The 25,268-nt window shown below is 37.0% G+C and overlaps 1 protein-coding gene across 1 annotated transcript in view; it reads left to right on the forward strand.

Annotated features, from left to right (window-relative positions):
- PRKAR2B (protein kinase cAMP-dependent type II regulatory subunit beta) overlaps nucleotides 1–23,830 on the forward strand; it is an 85,077-nt gene extending 61,247 nt beyond the window's left edge. The window contains exons 3-11 of the mRNA XM_050324650.1: nucleotides 5,174–5,226; nucleotides 6,394–6,477; nucleotides 15,597–15,703; nucleotides 17,731–17,884; nucleotides 19,094–19,195; nucleotides 19,616–19,690; nucleotides 20,550–20,615; nucleotides 20,781–20,919; nucleotides 21,605–23,830. Of these exons, the coding sequence (XP_050180607.1) occupies nucleotides 5,174–5,226; nucleotides 6,394–6,477; nucleotides 15,597–15,703; nucleotides 17,731–17,884; nucleotides 19,094–19,195; nucleotides 19,616–19,690; nucleotides 20,550–20,615; nucleotides 20,781–20,919; nucleotides 21,605–21,738 (914 nt within the window). The 3' untranslated portion in view covers nucleotides 21,739–23,830. The remainder of the gene's footprint in view (nucleotides 1–5,173; nucleotides 5,227–6,393; nucleotides 6,478–15,596; nucleotides 15,704–17,730; nucleotides 17,885–19,093; nucleotides 19,196–19,615; nucleotides 19,691–20,549; nucleotides 20,616–20,780; nucleotides 20,920–21,604) is intronic.
- Nucleotides 23,831–25,268: the final 1,438 nt, after the last annotated feature.

Genomic DNA, 25,268 nt, shown 5'->3' on the forward strand with positions numbered 1-25,268 from the left:
AATATTCAATAATTATATGTGAATTTTCATTCAATTATATATTGATAGCCTTACTTTTTGATACATCAAGGCAATAGAGAGAGCTTGACTAACACGTTTTGTTATCTTACAATTACTAACTGTATGTTAATTTTCATTTTAGAATTCATTCATGTCTAAAGTGACTGTGTTGCTGATTTTGAATATCAAATATTTACTAGCTGAAAACCACTCATCACGTGGAGTGATGAGTTAGAAATTCTATAAGCTTACCTCTTCTTGCTGACAAAGCAATCCATCTTGAGTTGTGTGCAGATTTCAGTGCATGTGTATTTTCATAATGCACTGCCTTTTGACAGTTCAGATTTTTTCCTACAAATACTTTGCATTGATGTATTTGGGCTTGTTTGTGTTTATATCCATCTTGGATGGATATGTGTGAAATGTAGCCCTCACCTGGAAAAAGCAAATAAAAATAATTTCGCTTAGTTGAGCTTAGCAACCAATGGAGAAATATGTACCATGTTTGTATCACTATTTGTTAATGCCATAATTCTGCATGGAGTGAAATAGGTCCCTAAGAACAGTATTAGAACTGCTTTTTGAGCAATGATGTGAGTATTGCATTCAGCAGTGACTTGTAGCAAAATGTGGCAGGACATTTGAGCGTGATAAAGTCACCATGTACTGTTGGGAGCATGGAATGAGCTAGAGAGGTAGAAAAATAAAATACGGATCACAATGAGTATTGCAGCCACCAACAGTGCAATGGTTCAGAATAAATAATGTCTGCAGCCCCAGTCAAGGCTTAGACAAAAGAATGTGGACCACAGAATATACGAAATGAATAAGGTGTGCTATCGCATGAACAACCTGTCACCATCATCATATGATGAAATTCTTTGTTTTCCAGGAAATACATGCTAAATGGAGAAGTGGGGAAAACCAGTCTTGCAGCCTGTTGTAACTACTAGGACTCATCTCAAGAGGGATAGGATTTATCTCAGCCAATTAGTCACATTTTTAATTAATCTCGTCTCAATCTGGACATGTAATACAGGTCATATAAATCTCCTTGTAAACATGCCGGTTTCTCTGCATTGACTGTAATTGGAATCCAGATGACTTATGCAGATGTGGATGTTTACCTAAGAGGCATCTCACTTAGCTTTGGATGGTTTATGTCAATGGGATTCTTGTGTGTCAAACCCCAGTGTTCATGTCATGAAATTCAGTGGACCATAGTAATGTCAGAGGCTGTATTTTAAGAACCAAAATAAAATGTATCAAGTTTTTCCATGAGACATCTAGTGGCATGGACTTAGAAATTAATGTGTTACTGAAATAAGCAATGAAGGAAATGCCATATATAAATCGGCAGATTCACAGCATTGGTATAATTTTTAAGTTGTGACTCTAATGAAAGATGCATCCCTCATTGTGGCAAAAAGATAAGCCAAGGCAAAATAAATACAGATTTGTAACCAGAAGAGTTAAGTTTGTTATCACAGATGATGAAAAGAAATCCTTTTAGAATTCAGGCATATGGGCACTAACAGGAGAAACTGCAGTTCTTAGATATATTGTCTGTAACCAGTGATAGAGAAGAAATATTTAATGAAGGCACCTGCTCATAGTAGCTAATGAGATCGACTGAAACGAGTTGCTGGCAGAGTGACCTTAGAGCAGAGACACAAACTGACACAGAGGAGGTCAGGAACACAGTCTCTTTCTGGACTGATCATGCTTGGGGCTGTGTGGAAGGGACTGATAAGATGATTCAGGACAGGCATGGATGAGGCTAAATTCAGTTTCTTTTGTGTGGTCTGGAAGACTGTCAAGTGCTTAGCCAGGCCCTCTGAGACCTGTCAGTTCTGGGATAACAATATCAAAGCTATTAAAATAAATTCCTGGTTTGTATAACATTTTTTTGATGTAGAGGTTTTATCGGAGGTAAGGATGTACCTGTACCTCAGGTTGAGACAGACTGTTCATGCACCCAGCAGCACACTGTACTGTGACACAGATTTGTTGGCTCCCATGTACACATACGTGCACGAGGTCACAGAGCCTGATACCAGCTGAAACAACAACAAAAAAAATTGATTTACGTTATGATGGGTTATATGGTGCTTACTTGGCATGTTATTATTGTTGCTATTTAAATAAAATCCCCTAAAGTTTATTTCTGACAAGACTGTAGTAACTATAGTACCATTAAATAGTCGGTAGGAATTTTGTTTATGTAAAGTACTATAGTTGTTCAAGAGATTGCAGACTTCCTTTTGTGGGCATTTGTAATTATTTGGGACCAAGTCCAGTTCCTAGTAAACTTCCTAGGAATCTTTCAGTCAGTTCCAGAGGGACTTGTGTAAAATTTTTCCAAGTTTTTGAAGATGCCAAGTTTTATAAAGTTGACATTTTAGCTGAGTGCATGATACAGTGAGGACCAGGACTTCCTGTGGGTCTGTGTATAATACGTGTGATGTTATGCTTTACCATGAAATCATCTTAATTGGGTATGGTAATGAGGAGGTTAATGTGTCTACCAGGTCACTACTTCATAAGTTGTTTGCATAACGATATAGGAAGTATGGGGAATAAACGAGAGGACATCACATCTTAATCCCTGAGCAACACTGGCTGAACTAGCATAGCAAAGGCGTGGTTAGAGGACGGGGAGGAGGAAGAGGCTGTTGTACGTTTTGGTTCTGACATTTGTGCTGTGACCCAAGTGTAGAGGGAGTTAGACATGCCAGTGCTCCATGGGTAATACTAACAGGGGAAAAGCTCCGTTGTTACACAGGCATTGCACAGACCACCAAACAGATCAGATAGCTCAGGGTATTTATTATTGTCAGGGTACAGGGGATGGTGATAATGAGGGATTTTAATCAATCAGTCATCTGCTGGAGGTCAATAAAGGAGAATACCAACTGCCCAATGTTTTGCAGTGCGTTTACAACCAAAGTTTGAGATGGTGGGAAAAGCAATCAAAAGGGAAGCTATTATCATATTTGATACCAACTCTAAGGGAGAAGCTGTTGCAAGAATAGGGAGAGAAAAGGCAGGTTGAGTGAGTTACCCTGCAATGACAGGACTCACAGATTTCAGGGAGGGAATAAGGTAGAAGAGTCAGAACAACAGCTTTCTGGGGGTTATGAGAGGAATGTGGGCATAATCTCTTTGGAAAGGAGTCTGGAGAAAAGAAATTAAAGAACGTTTGTTCCTCAAAGAAAAATTATAAAAGAAAAAATGCAAACTGAGACAGGACAGGAGAAGGACAAAAAGCATAGTGAACTAAATCTGTCTAAAATACAAGCACTTCATTTATATCAAGCACTAAATTAAAACTAATTTGGATTATTTGGAACAAGTGCAAAAGAATAGAAGAAGATGTAGAGAAAAAAACCAAAACACAACAAACCATAGCACATCCAAGAAGCCAAGGCCAAAAAAAAAAGAACAAGAAAGGATTGTGTACCGGTAAGTACATGAGAAGTAACAGAAATTGTTCTGGTAAGAACATGCTCCAGGAAGATGTTGCTCTGCTGCTTAACAAAAGCAGATCAGTTTCCACTAGAGTATATGGAAAACAGCCTAGAACAGAGAAAGGATAAATCAGACAGTAACTTATGTGTTAGGTGTTCCCAAGTTAGCTGTGCCTCAGACACACTATGCTTGGAAACTGGAAGAATTGTCTAAATTAGTCTCAGCCCTGTTAGCAATAACCATTGAGAATCTGAAGAAGAAAAGTAAGTGTGAAAACCCTCCCAGAAAAATAGAAAACCTCATTTTTAAAAGGATGAGGGAGCTATGGAGAGAATATGCCTATCATAGATTTACAGATAATTTTTGTTCCTAGAAAAATTACAGACAAATACTCATTTTGTAAATACCTGGAGGAAAGTAACAAATAGCAATCAGCATGGATTTGTTGGAACTGTCTAATACCCTGAAACAAGAGATTACAACTTGTGGATGAAAGAAAAGGAGCAGGTGTCCTACATTTTCAATTTGAGAAACGTCTGAGTGCTGTTTCACAAGACTCCCCTATAAACAAGCTAAGGAACATCAGGCAGTGTCTCAGTGTGAGTTGCATGGGATATAGCTGCAGAACTGGTTGGATAAGGTAAATCCCAAGCAGCTACTGCTGTTTCACTCGTCTGTATTCTATAAGAGGGTTTTTTTTAGACACTATTCTGTTTTTTCAGTAATAATCTGGATTATGTTTTAGAGAATATGCTTATTAAATTTGCAGTTGTCACAAAGTTCAGAAGGGATTGGAAGGATGCCGGGTAACAGGATTAGAATTGAAAATGATCTTGAAATGGCTTTGAAAATAAGGTAATACTTAACAAGCCTAAGTGCATGGTACTGCACCTGGACAGAACAGCCATATAGCCACAGGATAGGTGGTTAAGCAGTGGTTAAGTTTTGAAAATTATATATGTCATAAATATTACATGAGTCAGTGTAGTCAACCTGTTGTAAAGAAGGCACGATGGATGAAGAAGTCATATAGCCTGCAAAATATGCAGAGTAATTCATGTGTTATACTCGGTGCTCTCCACTGTTCAAATACTGGGTCCAACTTTGAGCATCACATTTCAGTAAAGAAGGGCTAACTGGAGGGGAATGGCAATAAAGAGAGTTAGAGAGCTGAAAAATGTGCCTTGTAAGGAAAAACCTGAAGAACCAGAATTATTTAGCTTAAAAAATAAAACATAGGTAGGAGTGAAAAGTTTTCAAGGGTGCAAAAAAACCCCAATAAAACACCTGGAGTCAGCCAAAGAAACACACCCCAAACCACCTTGAACCTACACAGATGAAGGGAATTATGTGATCTCTGCATCCCATATGGATAGCTTGAATTCTAACAAGAAATAATTAACTTAGGCATCAGAAAAAAATTCTGATAGTAAGTAAAGATCATTTAGAACAAGTTAAGTGAGAAACTTACATTAGAGGTCTTTCAAACCAGGGAAAACATGTCCAAAAATTATACAAATGTGCTTTGTTTCACCCGCAGTTTCGAGTTGACCTGCTATGGACCCTCTCAGCAGTATCTTCTTTATTGAGTGTGTTACATTACTGCATATTATTCCTATGTCACACAATGCATTTTCTGTAAATCTTGTGAAATAGTGTTGTAATTTGAATTAAGATTATACCTTTTTTTTTTTTATTTCAGTGTGTGCAGAAGCTTACAATCCTGATGAGGAAGAGGACGATGCCGAATCTAGGGTACTTAATGCTTAGAGTCAAATACTTACTTTTTCAATTCTTGGGCATTAAATTTAGGAAGAAAAATGCAATCAGCATTACCATTCCTTTCCAAAAGCATCCTTAATTATTCGTATACTTTGTAAGCTCATGGGTTTTTGTATTAAAGGAACACTTAAAAATTCTGATGACAGTCACCCATATAGGACCTGATGTATTATTCTAAATTACCAAACCTGTGATATGTGGTTAAGGTAACGTTTTTGTGCAATTATATATACATAGAATGCAGCTGCTCAAAACACTTATTTGGTGTCCCCAGAATCTTGCAGTGGTTTCCTAAATATTCTATTATTTTTCATAATGCAGAAAAAAGGTAAACTATAAAATTGCTAAGATTTTTAGATGTACAATGCAATAACTAATGAACTGTGTTTATTTCTTTTATTTATGTCACCTTTTTAAAAACATTTATTTAGCTTTTAAGATGAAATAGCATGACTTTCAAGAAAAGTTTAGTTGTTTATGTTCTACCTAATTTCTGGCTTGTAACATTGTCAAAAAGGTTACCCCAGTGTCAAAGGTTACCCATTGTCAAAAAGTAACCCAAAAAGGTTATACTATCACAGCTATACTTAGCATATCTTTTGAAGCTTATGAGTTGAGCAACTTGATTGATACTCACATGAACCACACATTTGTCATTTAGTAAATCTCTGGCTCACTCAGATTGTGTCAAGTCTGTTGTTTACTCTGTGAAATTTCTGATATGAATTTAACACAGATACTATTTCACAAAATATTCTTTAGGAAGTAGTCATAGCAAATGACTGAATATAACAGTGGTGCTTTTCATAAAACATGCAATGCCTCAAATATGATCAGAGAGTAGTAATGTTTATGTAACAATAGTGTAGATAAAGGTATCCAGAATGGCTTGCAGAAATGAACTGGATTCTAATGGTGTGAAGATCTCGTGACCTGAAATACGGAAGTGTTACATTTGCTAATGCTGTGGTGATACCATGTTATCATTGAGTGTTTATTCAAATCCTGAAGGTTTTGAAATGAAAGTGTTATGAAGCATGGCCAAAATATTGTGTAAAATGCATGGCTGAATTAGCTCAGTCCTTCAGCTAGTGCTGCTATATGATAACCACCTTAAGAGTTTTTTATTATATCCCTCAGATTATTCACCCCAAAACTGATGATCAAAGAAACAGACTGCAGGAGGCCTGCAAGGACATTCTTCTTTTTAAGAACCTAGACCCGGTAAGAAATTCTTGGTACTGAACAGCATTTAGCAGTGCTGCTAAGAATTAATTCTTGAGCTTTTGAACAGAAATTTGCAGATATGACTTTTGTAAGCTCTTACCTATACTTTCTTGACTATTTCATAAATTCCAGAAATTACATTTTTATAGCTGATACATCATATAGTCTTTTGTTCACCAACATAGATGATACTCTTGAAGTACATGAACATGAATCTATACATTATTGTGATTGTAAAATGTTGTATTTTCTTATTTTAAATCTTGCTGTACATTGATGTGTATAAATGCATCAGTTAACTGGAATGTTTAAGTTGTCTCTAGTAGTTACTTTTTAGTATCCAAAAGGTGCTGAGTGCTCCCTCAAAACAGAAAATTACTCCTTAAGCCTACAGTTTAACTATGGATGTAATTGAACAAGCGAGTTATAAAGCAGAGGGAAAGAGAAAGGCAATAGTGAAATGTTTACAGTATTATTTCATGTAATGCAGATACCATGAAAAAGCTTCAGATAATGTTCTTTTATGCAAATAATTTCCTTCTATTGCCTATAAGTATAACCATGGGCTTTTATGAAAGCTTAAGTGAACTGAATGAGTGATTTGGATCAGACAAAGGTGATAATGCTACCGAAAAAAGCACACAGGATTGTTTAAGGGAAAAGGTGATTGTATCAATCAAAACATGCATACTGAGGTTGGGATGACTCACAGCACACCAAATGCTTTCTCAAAGGAATTGATTCGATGCTGTCATGGGAGACATCATGGGGGAAACAAAAATAATTGTGTAGAGTTTTAAGTATGAGAACAAAAAGTTTAAAATTTGATTCAAGAGGGAGCTAATGGAAAGGCCAGTCTGCAGCTCTGTTTGGAAATCAGGTGCTCTTACGGAGAATGCACATTAATCTGTGCTGCAGGTTTCCAGCTCCTGCTTCTGTCGGCACAAAGGCTGAGCTCTGACCCTGGGTACCTCTTCCCAGAGAAGCCCTGAGGAGGGCAGTGAGCCACAAACTCCCAGCTTTGCAGAACCCTGGAGTTAGCATTATAGGAGGGCATCAGAAGTCTCCACGTGGGTGCTAATAATACATGTGCATTGTTGGGCACACTAGGGATCCTAACACAGAAGATTTCCTAATTCCCTCATGCTGTCTGTTTAATAGGTAGTTAATCAGCTGTTCCACTACACTTGGTCAAGCTAAAGTCACGCAAACATTTAGCCCTTCTGCTCCTGAATTATTTTTCTGAATAGCTTCAGGGATATAAAGTTGTTTGTGGGCGTCTGCTCTGGATGTGAAATTGCTTTATTTTATATTTTCTTTATTGTTTCTGTGTCGTGGCTTCCACTTGGCTGGACCATCACCACATTAGTCTGCCAATGGCCCCTCTTGGTTGGTCTCTGAGCATCTCTCTCTTATGAGCCCGGCAACCCAGTGGATTATTGTGTGCTCCTAAAACCTGCTGTGATGTTAATAGTGCTTACAGTACCCATCCTCTGGATGGGATCTGCTTTCCCCTAAAGCCAGAACTAGATCTTCTGTCTAAATAGTCATCAGCCACTTGGTCTGCAGCATAGGGATCTGCTGGCATCAAATCATCTATATTGTAATGTTGTATAGACAGAGAGCATTAAACTGTTCCGGTGTGGACACTTGATGGGACATTTTCCAGGGATGGATTCTTCCAAGGAATATTGATGGGTTACTTCCTGTTTGTGAAGGTCTTCTCAGGACTGTGCTTGCTGTCTCAATACTGATGTTTTGAATATTTTTTTTTTAGGCTTTGCTTCTGAATCAGTTACTTGTAATTGCTAATTATTAGCACAGCCTGTTCCAGGTGTTTAGCAGCAGATTGCTTTAGCTGAGTTCTTCCCCTGTGGATCTCTGCAATCCAAAGCTTTGAAATCTGCTCCTGGGATCTCCCAAGTCTTTGCTCCGATTGTCCAGTGGATTAAGAACACTTCCTCCTGCTTGAAATTCTTTACAGACAGCATTCTGGGAAGTGGAATAAGATAATTTTTGTAGAAGAGTTTTTCATTATAATATTTTTACTCATAAAAGACATTGGAAAACTACTGAGCTCTGAAGACAGCAAGAGTATTAAAATGTAGCCTTCTTAAGTCTGGCATGCCTCTTCTGTGGAGCTGGGATCTGTAGTCCTCAGGGGACTTCTCCCACTCCTCCTTCTTGTTCTCCTTCTAGGCAGTGACTCAAGGGCTCTGCCACTGTAGTTGCAGTAATTTAAATGTTCCTATGCCAGCTTTCTTCTTCACCTCTGCTTCTCCACCCTGCAGCATGAGAGCTGCTGCAGTTTGCAGAGTGGTGTCTTAGCAATAACCTCCTTCATCTTGGAGAGAGAGAATATCTTCAGCTGCTAAAGCTCAAGTCTCTGGAACAAAAGTCAAGCTTTGTATTGATAGCATCTCCCACTCCCCCTCTTATGTTTTTTTTCCTTGCACTGAACTTCAGCCCCTTTCTGCCGTAGTTCTGTGTATGAAATTCATTGTTTCAGAGATCAGTTATGGAGGTAGAGACAACGTAAAGCACTTAATGGCTTTTCCCGGATGGCCTTTTTGCAAGGTGTCAAACACCATTCTCAGATACAGAATAACAGTGTCTTACAGCATGCATTCAGTACATGATGCTCAGTGGAGTCCACATTTTCTTAAAATTTTATCCCACCCACCCTCACACACTGTATTGTAATTTGAATGGAAGGATAAGATAAGGGTGTCATCTGAACAGACAAGAGCCATCACATAAAATGAAAGAACAGCAGAACTATTTGAACATGAAGCTAAATGAGAGGAGAAAAAGATAACCTTCAGACTTTGAGACAACTACATACAACACTGTCTTGAACCTGCATTTACCTGTAGCAGTTTTTGAATATCAGACCTGTAAACTTGCACAAAATTATTTAGAAATATCAATATTTCATATATTGGCTGTACTTGTAAAGGAACACCAGTTTTGGTACATTTCCCTGAGCAACATTTATGTTTTAAAGGCCAACTCTTATAAATTCCCTGAAGGCTGTGAAGTAATTTGAGTTTTCTTGAAACTTTCTTTTACTTTGTAGATTGATGAGGGTGTGACTGGTCAGCGAATGTGACTTCAGCAGGGCACTCCTGAGTCAACTCCCTTAAATAGAAAATACTTTTAAAGAATTGATATGTTAGCAATCTTTTTGCCTTTATGAGGTCTTACTCCCTTCCCATCTAGTTGCTGTTACTCAATATCAGTTTTAGCTAGTGTGTAACAGTATTGAAAAAATTACTGGAAGAGAAAAATATTGATTGAAACATGCATTTGCAACAAGATGAGGAAGAAGGTTTTGCAGAGGTGTTTGGCTAGTTTTAGAGGACCAGATCAGAAAAGAATTGAGAAATTCTAGGAGCAGAACCATGTGAATGAGTGAATTAGAAGAGGAAGGTCTATTCAGATGTTTGTATTCTTCTTCCCATGCTGTTAATGTAACCTGTATTAAACTAACTCATTCCTCTTCTAAAGCATCTCTTCCTGCTCTTCTTCCCAGAAAAACCTCTTCCTCTTAGACCAGAGTATCATTTATTGTTCTTCTCAGTCGCCTGCCACCCCACTACCAGAAACCATATTACTTTTGTTCTAGGTTTGCCATGGTGTGCCAGGCTGCTTATTCTACCTGCATGCACAGAGCCTGTTACCAGACCACCTCCTTTGTGCTCCACATGCTGGAGATTACTAGCAGTGGAATCAGAAGCTGCATGCCCTCTTGCCCCTCCACTTCCACTTTGTGTAAGCCAGCAAGGAGAAAACAAGATGGTGACCAAATGTCTTGAGCCATTACTGAGGACAAGCCCTAAGTCCCTATTACTGTAATTTCTCTCTGTTCAGCCTAACAACTGTTTTATCACCAGGAGGAATACCAGCAGCAGCTCATAAAGTGTCCTAGGCAGCCTTCTACTCTTCCTTTTTACAATGCAATTTGAAGTTGTTGTTCTGTTGGGTTTGTCTCTTAAGAGGAAAATTTGCTGGGGTGATTGACAGGCTATTTGGTTTGACTTTTATGGCCAATAGGGCAGCAGTTAAAAAACCTGAGGAACCTTTTATCAGAGTAAAATGTGGCTCCATGGACTGGTACCATCAAATCTGTGCCGCGCCCTTGCACTTAAAAGTTTAAATCCTTTCTTTTGCAAAAATTCAGAAGCAGTGTTAGATCATCTATTCTCTTTCAGGGAAATCTTACGTTTGAGAGCTTTGCTCTGCTAATGCTTATAGAAAATATTTAAAATAGGTCTTGATCCTTTTATAAAAGGTAATAAATTATACATATTGTTCACAAAAATGCAGTAGCAATTTCTGGGCATATTGCCACTCGTGTACCTGGGGAATTAGTGTAAGAGAGCGCAAATATTGATTAATCAATTAGAACTGATTAACTTGAAGGAAGATGAAAGAGAGCATAATGTAACTGTTTTATGAATAGTGGATTCTTATACTTAAGGCCAAAGCATTCCTTGTAACTGCTGACAGAAGATCTTCACCAAAAGGGTTGTCAAAGCATTTGAAGAAGCTGTCCAGGAAAGTGATGGAGTCACCATTCGTGGAGGTATTTAAAGGATGTGTAGATGTGGTCCATGGGGACATGGTTTAGTGGTGGACTTGGTGGTGCTGGGTAATGGTTGGACTCAAATCTTTCAGTCTTTCCAACCTAAATTATTCTGTGATCCTCTAATCAGCTGTTGAAGATGTTGTGCAAAAGAACTGCACAATGTGAGGTACCTCTATATTTGGCTTAAAAATTTTGGAAACTGTTTGCAACTCTGAATTATTTTTACTCTTTTTATTTTTTTTTAACGAAGTGCAAAAAAGAATCAGCCAGTTAGCTCAGAGGGCTAGTTACAAAGTATGAAATGTATTACTGAGCCTGATTGATGGGCATGTGCATGGTATTTGAGAAGCAGAATGCTAATTTAACACCTGTGGAGAAAGGTCAAGGTATATTCTCAAGAAAAATATCACTGCTTGGAAATATACATTGAAATAAAAAGTAAATTCTTTGATAGTGAAGAAATAAATGCCATTTGATTAGTTTATGAGTGGATATTACCCAGGGGAACTAAATATTTTGAATTGGATCAGGATTGCTGCTGACATTTATATCAGACTTCTAAGGAGTGTATGTACATGGTTTTGTTGTGAAAAACAAATGCAGAGAGCTGTAGACATGAATTCTGTAATCCACTCTTCCTCTATCAGGTCCTGACTTGTTGATTAAGAAGTCCTTTTCTTCCCATGGTTTCCTTACCTGTTTTACCAACATTTTCTCCTGCTCTTTCCCCTGCTCCTCCCACCCTCCCTATCTGTTGCTCCCTGGTTCATTGACTTCTTAATATCATGTTAAATATTAATTAATTGATATTTTATATTGCACATAGTGAGGATAAGGTGGCCAGCAGGATGCCATTTTTAACTGGGGCTCATTTTAGTAAAATGGTTGTAGGAGGAAAGAATAAAGTGGTTTATGAACTCAGAGACAATAGAAGAAGTGTGGATTCACTTTGTTCTCACGATAGTCTTATCGTTGTGTCTCAGAGCATTATAATTTTTACAAGTCATATGAGATAGGCAAGTCTTGTTGCCTACTGTTTTACTAAAGTGCAAGGCAATCTTGTGCCCACTTCATTGTGCAGGATGTCTTGGATCTAAGAGGGAAATTAACTGAGATTTCCTGTGTACCACGGAGCACTCCAGCAGCACACTCATCCTTTTTTGGGGGGATTTCCAAGCATATATAATCCCAACATACCGTCCATTACTTTAGAGATTTATTGCACCCATCTTAATATCTGGATTTTACTGGCTCCTGTCAAATGCCAGATTAAGATGGTGTTGGTTTGCTCTTAGACACCACATCATTTTAATTGTAGAAACGTAGCTGTTCCTTCTATCTTGAATTCCTTGTCTTGAATAGTGGGAAAGTAAAATTTTCAGAACTTATTTTCTGTATTTGTCATTGTCATGACTACTAGTGATGATCATGTCCCACTTTCGATTTTTATCTACAGTGTCTTCATTGATTCAGGTAGCACTTTGTCAAACAACAAATGTTTATATCAGCAGTTTGAACATCACTGCTTCTTGGAAGCCCCAGTGTTTGAGTTTAGTGTGGAGAACTTTGTCCATTTTCCTTTATAAAATAGCTCACAGTAAATTTATAAATTGATATTAAGAAGACATTTACCTGGCACAGCAGTAGGAAAGCACTTGGTAGTTTGGCAGTTAAAAGAGCCTTCGACATTTGGGAAGGACATGCCATGGTCTACCAACTCTCCTAAATGAATCAAAATCTGTCTTGCAAGGACATACAAGTGACTGGATTTTTAATCTGTGTTAAGTTTTTACTAAATAAAATGTAGTTTAAATTATACTTAATGTCCATTATATCACTGACTGTTTTTTTTTCAAGGAATTACCTTGAGATGTGATTGTTACGTTTGTTTTGTTGACTGGAGAGAAATTGAGGTTAATGTGCTATTTTCAAATAAAACAACATGCACCTGGAGGAAAATTTTTTGTGTGATACAAAGATAGGAGAGTGAGTGTTTAGTTCCAGTTTTTCACTTGACCTGGCAGGAGGGATGGAATCACACACTGTTCCAGGGGGATGTCCTTGGTAAACCAGTTGTCATTCCTGTCTAGGGCTCTGTTCTTCTGAATCTCATCATGTCTTTTGTAACTGATTGTAAACATGCACGCAATTCTGTACATTTCAGCTATGGAATGGCAATACAACAGGCTGGCACACACTTCATTTATGCAGGGCTGTGACCTTATTGGCATCACAGAAACACGGTGGGACATCTCCTATGACTGGAGTGTTGGAATGGAAGGGTACAGGCTCTTGAGGAGGGACGGGAAGAGGAGACAAGGAGGTGGTGTTGATCTCTTTGTCAATGACCAGCTGGAGTGCACGTAGTTCCACCTGGGGATGGATGAGGAGCTGACACAGAGTGTATGGGTCAGGATTAAAGGGAAGGCAGGGACAGGTGACATTATAGTGATGGTCTCCTACAGCTCCTCAACCAGGAAGACTGAGCACATGAGGTCCCCTACAGACAGACTGAAGCAGCCTCGCATTCCCTGGTCCTCATGGGGGACTTCAGCCATGCCCAACATCTGTCAGAGGGACAACACAGCAATACAGGAGGTTCTTGGAATGCATTGATGTTAAATGTCCTTCTCCAAGTGAGGAGGAGCCAACAAGGAGAGCTGCTATGCTGGGACTTGTTCCCCCCAACAAGGAGAGGCTGGTGGGGAACGTGAAGCTCAAGGGCAGCTTGGGCTGCAGTGATCATGAAGTGGTGGAGTTCAAGATCCTTGGGGCAACAAGGAGGGTTAGCACAAGCTCACTACCCTGGATTTTAGGAGAGCAGACTTTGATCTCTTGAAGGATCAGCTTGGTACAGTGCCATGGGATAGAGGGATGCCCTGGAGAAAAGAGGGATCCAAGAGAGCTGGATGATACTCAAGGATTGTTTCCTCCAGTCTCAAGAACAATGCAACCCTACCAAGAGAAAAGCAGGGAAGAATGCCAGGAGGCCTGCATGGATGAACAAGATGCTCCTGGACAAACTTAAACATAAACAGGTAGCTTACAGAGTGTGGAAGCAGTCTCTCCCAATGGCACCCCCACGTTCTCTCTGAAATGAACTATATCACATTCACTGATACCTACAATGATCCTTCTTTTTGTAAATACATACCTGTCTATACTAACAAAGGTACAACTAAATAGAGACACAGGTAAATGCTTGTTTGCTGGCCTAGGAGGGCTGCATGATGTCTTACTTTACCATGATCGGCTGTACGAAGGATGGATGCTGCCATTCCATTGTTCTGTGTGCCCACACACAGTGAACTCTGTGAAGTAAAATTGTATTTAGCTTCTATTTTTCAAAAAGACTTAGATAACATGGTACTGCTGATGTTTTTAAAAGCTTTCAGTAAATGAAGAAATTCAACAGCACAAGAATGGAATTCACTCTGAGCTATCTTGTATGGTTATCTCTGTCCATGGGCTGCAGAAAGACTCTACAGGACTGGCTTAGACTGGTTGTCTCCAGAAAGCCAAATGCCATCCATCTTTCAGTGGTTGGAAATGCTATGAATTGAACCACTGTAAAATGCAAATATACAGACTTTTCTTTACCATGGTTTTCACTAGAACGTGCTCTTTCCAGAATGATAAATACTTAATAAGTTTCAAAAAGTAAAGTATAATCTTGTGGTTATTGATAGAATTTTAGGTATATTGTGGGATAAACTGAAAATAAAATTTAAATTTTTAAGTTATCTTTTTGGAAGCCACATTGTTAATCTGCAGTGAGCTGTGTTTGGTTCTTTTAGATGTGAATAGTCAAGTTTTAGCAAATTTACACCAAACAACACAAATTATGTAATTATTGATTTGGTTTTGTTATTAGACAGTTATAATTCAGATGATCACATTTTGCTGTCATTTAACATTTCTCTCTAAACATTTGTATTCCATTCAAATTAACTAGGTAGTTTTATAGCTGTGTGTAAATTTCTACTTCCCAAGGAGTCCAGCATTTACATACTTAACCAAAGTCAATGGCCCAACATTTTGCAGGTATTATATAATTTAGATTTTCAAAATACTTTACAATCATTTTGAAACTTTAAATTCTGTAAGATAGTTGTGAAGACAAAATCAGGTAAGTCTATCATATGAAATAAGAGATACAGTTTTTTCTTTCAATGGTATAATGTTACTCAGTTGAGAAGGGTGAAGTTCTGTCTTTGAATGGTCATGAGTAGTACTTGCAAGTATTATTACTTGCAAGGACAAGAAGGGAAACTGCTCTCTGAACACTGCAAGAGGAAAAAGGTACAAGAAGGGAAACTGCTCTCTGAACACTGCAAGAGGAAAAAGGTAACACTGAATACTAAATAAAACTGTCTTTCTGTTGATCCACACATTTCTGCAGCATGAATATTTTCCACCCGTTAACATTTTTATCTGCATATTGGGAAGCTGGCCAGTTAGTTAATTTGAAGAGCAAAGTTTAAAAGCAGATGATAATTTCTTGTCTTTGTGTTCTTTTAAACAGGAACAGATGTCTCAGGTGTTAGATGCGATGTTTGAAAAGCTGGTTGAAGGAGGGGAACACGTAATTGATCAAGGAGATGACGGTGACAACTTCTACGTCATTGACAGGTGAATTGCTGTGTCTCATTATAGCACAAAGTATTATGCAAAAGTCATTGAGAAAGACTTACATTCTATGAACTTGTATTTAACTCTTACATATATTTGCATGGGAGAAAAAAAGGAGCACATGTGAACCTGTATGGCTCTTGTCTGAGCTATGGAGAGCAGTTTCTAAAAGGCAGCAGATTTTTTTCATATGGAAATATGTTCCTGTTATGTATTGCTAGATCCCAAAGGTGGGTTTTTTGGTTTTGTTTCTTTTTTTTTTTTTTTTAACATGGAAAGAGATCTAAAACAAAACAATGCGAAAAGTTTTACAGCTCAACATTTGAAATCTTACTACTTTTCAGTGCTAACTGTAGATTTTCTTGCTCACATGAATATTATTAGACCTTGAGGAGCTAAGTCTTTACTTTTCATTTGGAGATCTGTGTGGACAAAGCAGGTAACTAAGGTAATCATTACTGTTGAAATCAGCGAGCTAGGAAGAGCGTTTATTTTGGCATCCTTCACTAGTCTGTTGGCACAGTCTCCAGCCAGGCTGTCCCAAATCACCTTTTCTTAATAGTACCTGTAGTTTTAGGCTAACACAGTGATCTCTGGGAGTGTTTGATAGGAATATTATGCTAGAACTCTAAAAGAAATGCAAATGCATTTCTTGATCAGTGTAGATCAGCACAACCAGGTGGTCAAAAATTGTGTTTATCCCACTGTATTATCCCACCACATCCCAAGTGGTGGTGTGGCCTCACCTTGAACACTGTGTGCAGTTCTGGGCCCCACAATTTAGAAGGATGTGAAGTTACTTGAATGTGTGTGGAAAAGGAGGCTGAGGGGCAACCTCATTGCTCTCTGCAGCTTCCTGAGCAGCAGAAGTGGAGGGGGAGATGCTGAGCTTTTCTCTTGGTATTCAGTGGTGAGACTCATGGGAATGGTTCAAAGGGTGCCAGAAGGGGTTCAGACTTGATATTAGGAAGCATTTCTTCACCAAGTGAGTGGTCAAACACTGGGACAGGCTTCCTAGAGAGGTTGTTTGATGCTCCAAGCCTGTCAGTGTGTAAGAAGTATTGGTACAATCCTTTTAATAACATTCTTTAACTTTTGGGAGCCCTGAAGTGGTCAGGTAGTTGGACGAGATGATTGTTGTAGGAAGTGTGTCAGGATTCTGTGTGGAAAGACAGTATTTTTCAGCTTTGTGAGGTTACAGTTTGTCATCTCTTATGCAAAAGACTGCAGGGACTTCACAATACTCTGTCAGCCTTGCAGTTTTTAGGTGCAGTGAATCACCTCTATGTCCCTTATCAGTGAAATAATTGCACAGATTTTTGCATTACATTCACGCGATTTATCAACACATAGCATGCAAATATTCAGTACTGAACAAAATGATGGCTCAGCACCAATGGGGGTAGTAACATCATGTTTTACATGATACCAGATTTTACTGCATTCCTAAAGCAAAAAAAAAGTTACTAATTTAATGCTGAGGAGGAGAAATGCATAATGTATTACACAAATGTATATTTTTATTTCATAATCTTATGTTGCTTTTCAGGTATATTTCTTCTGTTTCTTGCTTCTCCTTTATTTATTTCATTATAAATTGCTACTGTAAAATATGTAAAATGTTAAATAACTTGTATTACTATTTCAGTCATCCTGTCATAATTTTTGCAAGGACTGGTGACATTTGTGTTTAGTGTGGTTAAAGTGAAATTAAGAAACAGATAGTAAGTTAAATCTTAATTTTTAATAAGTTCTGATGATCAATAGATCACTGTACATCCAGTCTATCTTTAAACTGAGTTAATGTAAAAACTAATAACCCTATCCTTCCCTTTATAAAGAGACCACTTTTATTATTTATAGAAGTCATTGAGATGTCTCTACAAGGTATTTAATACCATTTAAACAAGCGAATGTATATTTCAAATACTTTATCTTTGGAATTCGCAGTATAAAAAATATAGTGAGAGGCAGCTTAGCAAAGACCAGGGCTGGATTGTAATTGTATTTATGTATTTTATTAACAGAGGTACATATGATATTTATGTAAAATGCGATGGTGTTGGGAGGTGTGTTGGAACCTATGATAACCGAGGATGTTTTGGTGAGTTGGCCTTAATGTACAATACACCCAGAGCAGCTACAATTATAGCTACCTCTCCTGGTGCCATCTGGGGTTTGGTAAGTGGAACACTTGTTTTAAGCTATTTTTAAAAAACCTGTTTTATATAAATTGCACTTGCATGCTATTATCAGCATTTAAAAAAAAAAACAATGTCAGAAAGTTTAATTCTAAAAATTCTGAGAACTCCCAACACAATGCTGATTTGTTTTTTTTCAGAATCTGCAGATGCAAATATGAGGCTTAAAAAACCACTGATTTTTTAAAAAAAATAACTTAAATTTATTTTAATTATGATTACCCAATTGGCAATTGCATATCATTTTCTTTTTCCCTGCATCTTGATCGGAAACACCTTTGGTTCCAGAGTAAAATTCCCAGTATGAGGTTGCATGACCTGGATCTTTGGCAACAGTAATAGAATTTACCAAAAGAGTAAAACTGCAATGGCCATCTTCTTCAAGATGTACATATCAATCTAATGATTGATCCCAAGATTACATTTTCCCATTGAAGTCAAACGTGGTTTTCCGCCAGCTTAATCCACGTGACTTTTGGGATTGTGTACTGAAGAATGGCTTTCAATTGGATTGGGTTGTATTGGCCAGTAAGTCCCACCTGTATCAGTGAAGGCTTGCAGTGTGTTTCCCCTCTGTCACCAGGATACAGTCATAGGAAATCAAGAGAAGAAAACAGCACTTATGTTGTTTTTCCGTCTGTCTGGTTCACTTGCATGGCCATATATTAAGGAATGTGCAGTTGGCTGTTTAGGGCAGCAGTGAATCTTGTTCTGCTGAAATAGCAGAAAGTGGACTGTGACTCAAGACTCAGACCCATGTATTTTGTTTTTGTTTATATAACAATATAAAATCCTCTTGGAGTACATATCAGTGTGTGGGGACCTCAGGATAATGAATGAACTTTTAAAATGAAACATTTAAATGCTGAAGATTTCTTAAATATCTTAAATCACACACTCAGCACTCGCAGTTTAATGTAAACTCTCTACCCTCTGTGTGTGAACTCGGCATGCCAAAGGGCAGAGATTTTTCTTGAATCAGATCAGGAGCTTAATTTGAGGAGCTCTTGATTGACCCCTAGAGGAATCTGTTGCAACTGACTGTAGGGAGAGACTGGCCAGCTAGTTTGACAGCTATACTGAGTGACTAAAATGGGGTAATTTGAACATATTCAGCCATTTCTAAAGTATTTTCTAGTACACACATATTTTCTGTTAATAAACTCTCTTTTTCTCTTTGTGTTTTCAGGACAGGGTAACATTCCGAAGAATCATTGTAAAAAATAATGCCAAAAAGAGAAGAATGTATGAAAGTTTTATTGAGTCATTGCCATTCCTTAAATCTTTAGAAGTAAGATTTCTGTTGAATTACTTGCATGGACGTATCAGAGGTGTCTGATAAGATTCTGCTTTTGAAGACTTTTAATTTGGAATTCAAAGTTTCTCCACAATAAAAGTTTGCTTGCTTTTGGGTTTTCTAAATTTGGGATAAAGAATTATTGTTATTATTCTATTTAAAAATAATTTTTGAAGGCTTGGGATATATAGACTTCTAACAAAAATGGAAGCTCTATCAAAATACCTGGCTATTGAAACTAATATACCTTCTGGAACACTGTTCAGCAGTTCTTTTTTTAATGATTATCAAAACAGGAAAATCAAGATACACTATTCTGTGCAAAGATTCATGAAAAGAAATATAAAAGTGCTTTCTAAATATGTAGTAATAATGTTAACTAAATATTTCTACATTTTCTCTTTTTAAATGAAGATGTCTGAGCGTTTAAAAGTGGTTGATGTGATTGGTACCAAAGTGTACAAAGATGGAGAACAAATCATTGCTCAGGTACAGTTTATTTGTAGTTTTAGTTTTTCTTTCCCAGTAGGTAACAGTAATCATGTTACCTATAGACAGTGCATACTTTTAAACTCTATTTTTCTTTCTCACCTAAACAAAACCAATGAACCTGACACCTAAGAGAGGTGATTATTTTGTTTCAAAAGCTAACTTTTCACTTACAGTGCTTTGAAAATCAGCCCTCTTTGTTGGTATAATAAAGGAGTCAACACTTTTAGTATACTTAGACATTCAAACTATATATATAGTTTGAATATATATATATATAAAAATATATATATATAAAAATATATAAATGTGCTTCCAATGAGGAGCTCTGAAGACTTAACTTGTTTTTATTGTTAAAATATGGTAATATTTTGAACATCTTTTGAAAAAGAATGCAGAAATAAACTCTTCAGATTAGGCAACTCAGATTGTCTTGCCCCAAGATAAATACTGGATATCAGATAGCCCTTGGAGGCTTTTTATACTGGAAACTCAGTAAGTGAAATAATTTGGAAGAAATAAAGAAGCGGAGAAACAGTAGTAAGGATCCTAAAAATCTTCCATAACACGGGTTTTCTGGGTTTTGTGTAAGGCACAGTCTTACCACAGTCCACTGTGTCTTTCCAAAAGTCCACTATGTCTTTCCAAAAGTCCACTATGTCTTTCCAAAAGACCACTATGTCTTTCCATGAAAAGTCCTTGCTGGCAGTTCTGTATAGATGTTTTGATTATGTGCCTAGAGTTTGCAACAGCTACCAAAAGGTGAGCTCCAAGGCACTGGTTGCAAATATTTTAATGTTAATGAAACTAAAAGGGAAACTACATTTCCTTTACTCACTTTATTTTTTGCCTTGCACAGGGTGACTTGGCTGATTCTTTCTTCATTGTAGAATCTGGAGAAGTAAGGATTATAATGACAAGGAAGGTAAACATCCCTAAAACATTGAACTTTTTCTTTTTATTTTAATCTTGATGTATTTTAAGTGTTAAATGGTGTCCATTGTCACTAACTTTGCTTGTTCAATCCTGAGTTCAGCAAGTCTCTCCCTCCTACCCATAATCCTCTTTCTTTTTTTACATGACATTTCAGGGCAAACAAGATCTAGAAGAGAATGGAGCAGTTGAAATAGCTCGATGCTCAAGAGGACAATATTTTGGAGAACTTGCTCTTGTAACTAACAAACCACGAGCTGCTTCTGCATTTGCTCTTGGCACTGTCAAATGTTTAGGTATTGTCCAATAATATTTTACATCTAATATAAAATGATACATAATCGATTTGGTTGGTTTTATTTGTATTTATCTGTCTTTCTCCAGAATATAAGATTTAATTACATTTAACTAAATAAGGCTGTTTAAGTACATCAGCTATTGCTGTGCATTTCTATTTACGTTATTTAGTCACAAAAATTATTTGCAGTTGATAAATACTATTGAAAACAAATTCTCCAACATTTCTCTGATTGTATGGAATTAAAAATTGTTTTAGGACAGTGCAGAGTATTGCTGCAAACCATTTATAACTATCAGATTAATGTCTTATAGGCTGCAGAAAGGTAAAGTACTTCTTTTCTCAGTAGACTGATCCATCTAAAAAATAACTCTGAAAAATCCTGTCCCATTTTATCACCATGATTTAAGCTCTTTACAAATTCTTTGTCTTCACCAGCTGTTAATTTAATCATTCCATGACAGTGTTGTCTCAGGCACTGGAAAAGTGAAGCCTATAGGAGTTGTGCTCATAGACAACCCTTTGCATACATTGCTTTCCAGGGTCTGATGTTTAGCTCCTAATTATACAGTACTATCTGTTTTGTTGTCCTTTAAAATTTTACATTGGAATGTCATAAATACCACGTATGGTGTCTGTAACTGATGAGCGCATCATATTCTTTCTCTCCCTTTTTATCTTAGTTATGGACGTGCAGGCATTTGAAAGGCTTTTGGGACCTTGTATGGAAATTCTGAAAAGAAACATTGCAAACTATGAGGAGCAGCTAGTTGCTCTGTTTGGAACAAACATGGACATTGCCGATACCAGTGCATGAACTAAACAGTGGAGCAACAAGATCTGTTATGAGAATATAGCACAGTAGTGGTTAGTCCACTGAGAAATTGTCTCTCTTCCTATAGATGCCAAGCATTTTCTGTGATTTTAAGAGTGGGTTTGGGGTTTTTTGGTTTGGTTTGGTTTTGGTTGGGGGTTTTTTGTTTGTTTATTTTTGTTTTGTTCTTTTTTTTTTTTTTTTACTTATTACAGTGGGAATACTAGTAAACAAAATAGCAATTCAATACATTGTGGATTTGATTTTTAAAAGTGCTTAGAGTTGATGGTTCCATCTGCTATTTAGGACGACCTGTAGTAGCACAGCACCTTTGAAAATCAAATCCTTTAACACAGCATTTCCATAAAGAATAGATTAAAAAAAACAATCACATGTGATGAACTTGTTAAACGAGCTTCTGTTCTTCAAAAACGTTACAACTTTTCTGGAAAGACTGTTAGTTTGAATGTGATATGTTGAAAGTATTAGTGCACACAAAGTGTTTATATGTATTAATACAGAAGATATACAGTAGATATTACTTTCTGACTATTACAGTTGTCATGATTTTATGTTGCATTTATCACAGATGTAGTGAATCACAAGATTAATCGTAAGATAAAGCATGACAATGCGTTTTGCGTAACGCTCATGACCCAAATCTAATTTTTAACATTTTGTAATTTGTTTTAAAGTCCTCTTTGTTTAATATGTCATGTTTCAGCACGACATTGTACTATCTTATGCAATTTAGAGGACTTGTATATCTTTGCAATAAACTGCATTTTTTATTAGTTATACGCATTCTGTACATGAGTGAGGACAGCTGACAAATTAACCTTAATGCTTTCAAAGCAAAGGCATGGGTCATTGTCATGTTCTACCTAATCATACATAACCTATATTGTTTTCCTTCTCCCTTGTTTTATATTTATGCATTTTGTCTTCTCTATCTATGCTTGTTCTCTAGTTAATTGTTTTTTAGATCTCACCTTTTTTATGTTAAAGCTTTTACCTGTTTCAAATGAAATGATCTCTGTATATCTCTCTTCTTGCAGTCTAATCTTAGCTATCAAAGTTCAGAGTCAATTACTGAAGTGATTGATATTGAAAGCCATGCTAAACTAAGCTTGTCCTTGAAAATCCTTATCAGGAAGTGCAAAAGTATTTTTAATTTGAAAGATCAGTACTTCCAAAGCTTTGCACACATCTGTTATTGTTAAACCTAACATGTCTCGCTTTCAAAAACCTGTAGGTCATCATGAAGTAATGTCTTCAGCCATAATAGCATGGGATACCTTCTGAGACTGAGGAGAGGGAATATCATCCTAATAAGGCTCACAGGGCTCATTGCTTACAAGGGTCTGTGACTGGAAATTTCAGGCGCAGCCCAGTTTTAATACTGCTTACTGACCTGTCTGTTGATGTACATGGAAAACTCGTGCACATACTGGCAATGGGCAGTAGTTCTGCCAAAATAACACTGCAAGAGTTGGTGGAAGGCTGCTCATGCCCTGTTTCAAACACCTGAATTATAACATCTTTCCTTCTTAGATAATGACTTTTCTAATGCCATACATTTGTGTCTGTTGATGCAATCATTACCCTACAGTTAGTGATATGTTCTGACAACTTATATAATCATACCTGTATATGAAATTATGATTATATAATATGATAATATATCATTTATATCATACAGTATGGTATAAATTATAAGTCAGATTCGTAACAAAGTACAATCTGAGCAAAATTTACAAATGTAATTTTTTTTTAACCTAGAAACCTGGTGTGAATAATTGCACATATGATAACTTGCCTTTGTACTTTTGACTTACGGAAAAAAAGAGAAGCCTGTTATACTAGAAGGAAATGTCAGGTAACCAAAATCTACACTCTTGTCATTCTGTACGCTTAATCTCTAAAAGCTACCTATATTTTGCACTGGCTTGATGTGATTAAGAAAAATGCTAGAAATTACTTGTACGGCAGTAAACTACAATCAAGGCCATAAATGCCAGTCATGATATTTTCAATATTGTTGGTTATATTTAAAGTTTCCTTACAATAAACAACACTTTTATATATAAAAATCTATGTTGATTGATATTGTTGTCTTTTACTTCCATGATCATAAAGTGACCTATTTATATTAATTTCTTAAATTCATAATTCTTAACACTTTCATGTTGATTTTCATAAATTACATTACGTGGATACTCTGTCTGCTCAGAAGAGACAGCATGTTGGTGTGGTAATTGTCATAACTACTTTGTATTAGATGATTTGCTTGGTAGTTTATAGCTGGGAAAAAGCTGTGGAGTGACAAATTCAGGATAATCAGAGGCTTTGGATTTTCTGAGTTGCAAAGTACAACTTCATGTTGCGGCAGTTTTATGGTGTTGCTCTTGGGCACTGGAGGATTTCTGGAATTTTCTTTGTTGGTGAGTTCAGGGGGTCTTAACCAACAGTAATAAACTGTCACTTTCTAAGTTTCATCTAAATCATTATATCCTTCATCAGTCAGCACTTGGGATCTCTCCTGGATCTGTTCATATGTACACTTCAAACATGCCAGACTTCATGTCATAAATGTGATGACTGTTCATCCTAAGAGGGAAATCATACCAAGTCACTGGGTTTTTTTAAAGACCTTTCAAAAAAAGGCAGATAATTCTAATCATTTTAAACAATGCTATGTTTGGTTTACCTTTTGAGACTATCTGTGTCCGTGCTTTGGTTATTAAAGATTTTTATCCTTGATTTGTCCTTGTTTGTAGCCAGGTCACTAAAGGAATGGTACTTTGGCAATTACTTGGCACCTGTGTGTTGGTTTGTTTCTCTCCTTTCTCACCAACCTTAAGAGTGATTTATAATTCTGCACATGATTTAAATTAATTTGACAGACGGTTAAGTTCTAAATAGAAAAAAAAAAGGGGGGGCAAAAAAAGCTCCAATTAGTTTGTTGAAACTATGCCCTACTGAGTGAGGAGAGAAAAGCCTGAGAGGAATCCTGTAGGAGAGGCATTCATGGCTCACATGTTACTAAGCAAAAGAGAATCCACATGGCAGCAAGTGTTTGTTTACAAATGCCTTAACCAGGGGGAAAAAAATTTGACCACAGCCCCACAAACCCTGACACAAACCCTGAGGAAAGCAAACTTCCTTGGTCCTAGTGCTGATGCCATCACTTTTTAAATGTCAAATGACATTGTGCTCCATGAGATTTATTTCAAAGTCATCTGAAATAAACAGTTCCAAAATCATTCCCTTCTGGATCTCCTGTATGAGATCCAGAAGTGACCAGTTGTGGAAGTCTTGAGGCAAATCTCCAAAGAGTGTTGTGAAACCATTTACTACCTAAACCACTGTCACTTCATCTTCTTCCCTCATGTTGTCTTTTTTATTCAGTAAAGACTATTCTGGTCCTTGCTGAAATGGTGTAGTTTGGTTTTGGTGGTTTGGTTTTGTTTTGCTTGAGATGTTTGGTGCTTTAAGCTCTCTGTAAGGTGACTCTGGGATAGTTATGTCGT

Source organism: Myiozetetes cayanensis, unplaced genomic scaffold (genome assembly GCF_022539395.1).
Source record: "Myiozetetes cayanensis isolate MyiCay16 unplaced genomic scaffold, myiCay2020 scf3, whole genome shotgun sequence".
NCBI classification, from domain to species: domain Eukaryota; kingdom Metazoa; phylum Chordata; class Aves; order Passeriformes; family Tyrannidae; genus Myiozetetes; species Myiozetetes cayanensis.